Raw genomic sequence first — 3,079 nt, 5'->3', positions numbered from 1 at the left:
CTTTCGTACGTATGTATAAAAAATAAAATATCGTATGAATAGTATGTATGTATGTATGTATGTATAAATGTGTGTGTATATGTATATAAAATCTCGCTTTCGACTAAAACATGTAACAGAAAAATTAAAATTTACATTGAGAAACTACAACAAAGCCCAAAAAAATATAATTCTCATTATGCATGTGTATGTGTATAATTACAGGCAAAATCATATAAAATCACAAAACGATTTCCTTACACCTCTTCCATAACTCCACATTACCGCTTTCGCACGCTCTATATTTATACAGCTGCATATTGCTTCTGTCCTAATACTCGAATTTCCGTCTGCACAAAAAAAAAAAGAATAAAATCTTCTGTATATTTGTATGTGTGTGTGTAAAATAGTGATTGCCAAGCGTTATACGCAAAAAAGCCTTTAAAATAATTTTATTAATTTTTGCTTGTCAACTCAAGTGTAACCGCTTTCTAAAATTTCAATCAATTAAATACATACATATTTATGTTTTTAAGATTTTTTTGGTTCGCTTTAAACGTTTAGTCTTGATTTTGTTTAATTTCGCTTTGTGCATTTTTTGTTTTGATTTTAGAATTTCGTTAAAAAATCTTTTGTCACTTCTAATTTATGTAAATATGCATGTACATATGTATATGTATGTATGTATGTGTGTGTATGTGGTGCCTTATCACTTCCTAAAATCAAATATATATTTTCAAGCCTTGTTTCGTTTTCTTCTAGCGCATACTGTTTACAATTTTGCATTTATTTCACATATACATATAAAGTATTTTAGCATTTGTTCTTTTGCCTTTTTTGTCTGCACAAAATAATTAAATTTGTCTGAGCTTAAGAATTTCTCTCACGTAAGTAGTTTATGTATGTACATACAATTTGCAATTTTGCTCGTGTTTGTTGTTATAGTATTATAATTGTTGTTGTTGTTGTCGTTTTCATACATATACATGTTGTCATTTTGTTGTTTTTGGTTATTTTTCAAAAAACATAGTAAATCATCGAGAAGAGATACATGAGTGTCAGCGATGTCATAATGATCGTCAAAACAATTAGAAATGTACTAGTAAATATATACAAACATCAGTCAGTAGGGCCCTTGCACAAGAATTTCCTGGCGAAGCCGATGGCCGAATCTCAGAGAATCTCACAACAGCGACAATACCGTGGGCGATGTCCAGTGGTAACTGGTGGCGGTGTAACTGGTGCGAAATAGGCGTGTACCTTAATATTTGGTAAATGATTCTGCAACAAATTACAACAACAATAATAATTAAGATTTATTGAATTAAATTAGTTTGCTCACTTAGTTTACACTAGTATGCTTAGAAAATGTCGCCTATTTTAAAAGTAAGAAATACTAGGTTCATTCCTAAGTAAACAGGAATCTTTTTGAATTTAGCGCCCCCTGTTGGCGCCATCTATATGTCGACTGGTGCATTAGAATCTGCTATCTTTATCGATTGTCCAGTGAGAATATCATGACGCTTCATTGATTTTAAGTGAAGTTATTGCGTTTTTAATGTTAGTATGTTTGTGTTATCGGTGCGAAAGTGGGCTTTGAACAAAGAGCCAACATTAAATTTTGTTTTAAAATTGGTAAAACGTTTACCGCAACATTTCAATTGATGAAACAAGTTTACGGCAATGATTGTCTATCCCACAGCAGAGTGCAGGAGTTGCTTCAACGTTTTCAAAGTGGTCGTGAGGACATAAATGACGATCAACATGTGGGCCAATCAAAATTCGTGATCACCGGAAATTCCATCGAAATTGTGCGTGAATTCATCGAAAATCAGCCGAAATCATCATTGAAATTCATGTAAATGGAATTGAACAAACATCAAAAAAAAAAACATCGCATTTTGACCGAACAACTGGGCTTACGAAAGGTGTGTGCACGTTTTGTTCCGCACAACTTGATTGACGACCAAAAATTGCTCAGAATGCAACATTCCAAGGATGATTATTTGACTAAAAATCACATTTTAACCCGCATTCACCTGATATGACACCGTGCAACTTCTTGCTCTTCGGAAAAATGCACTTGGCCATGAAAGGAAAGCGTTATGCAGACGTAGAGGCCATTCAAAAGTCTTGTACCGGCATACTTTCGGCCATACCGGGAAACGAGCTAAAACACTCGTTCGACGAAAAGCTATATTGAAGCAAAAGCAAATTGCTTTGAATAAAAATAAAATTGTTTTTGCCGAAAAAAACATTTGTTCTGTTTTTTTTTTTTTACCACACCTTGTTTCGATAAATATCTGTTTTATGTTGGTGTGAAGTTTGATCTCATTATCCCTAGCGGTAATATCGATTAACTGTGCCCTTAATCAGATCTAAATTTATAAGTGATAGACAGCAGCGGATTGGCATTTTAAACAATTTCAAGCAGCTCAATTTAATCGTGGCGTATGTCTTTGAATGCTTTTTTTATTAATACCATTTCATGTTAAAACAAAGAAAATAGAAATAAGCATATTCATGTTAAATATGCTAAATAGTAAAGTTAAGTAATTTTTTTTATTCGCGTTGTTGTTGTTTACAATTTCAATTATTTTTGTAAAACTAGTAGTTTCACTGTTGGCTATTTTTCATTCACAATAGAATGCAGTAGCAAATTTTTAGCAATATTGCCAACGAAATGCCACTAACTTCCTAAAATTTTGAGAGCTATGTAGGAACTTAGCCCATCTGTTAATGCTATAAGAGACTTTAGTGATATCAAATCCACTTGGCTGTCAGTATATTGTTGTTAGCACACTATTTGTCAGATCAAGAAGCCTTTTTTAATTGCTGTGATCTCCGCTTGGAAGACACTGCAGTGGTCTGGTATTCGTAAGGCGATTGTGGTATTTAATTTCGCTGAAAAGATACCACTCCCTAATCGATTATGTAGTTTAGAGCCATCCGTATAGAAACTTATTCCAGTATACCTCTTCACCTTACCCCTTTCTCACTCTTCTCTGGAAGGCAACATTGCTATATATAAAAAGTCTTGCGGTATTTTCGCTAGTTGGCGCTGAGAGCGCGTAGTTCTAGTTTTATTTGTCGCATCGGG

General features: G+C 33.5%; 1 protein-coding gene across 1 annotated transcript in view; it reads right to left on the bottom strand.

Moving 5' to 3' along the window:
* Positions 1–725: 725 nt before the first annotated feature.
* LOC108975108 (F-box/LRR-repeat protein 20) overlaps positions 726–3,079 on the bottom strand; it is a 63,658-nt gene continuing 61,304 nt past the window's right edge. Inside the window, exon 9 of the mRNA XM_018943392.1 lies at positions 726–1,260. Coding sequence (XP_018798937.1) covers positions 1,153–1,260 — 108 coding nt within the window. The 3' untranslated portion in view covers positions 726–1,152. The remainder of the gene's footprint in view (positions 1,261–3,079) is intronic.

Source organism: Bactrocera latifrons, unplaced genomic scaffold, assembly GCF_001853355.1.
Source record: "Bactrocera latifrons isolate USDA-ARS-PBARC rearing strain unplaced genomic scaffold, ASM185335v1 scaffold_113, whole genome shotgun sequence".
Taxonomy (NCBI): Eukaryota; Metazoa; Arthropoda; class Insecta; order Diptera; family Tephritidae; genus Bactrocera; species Bactrocera latifrons.
This window is presented reverse-complemented; position numbering and strand designations above follow the sequence as displayed.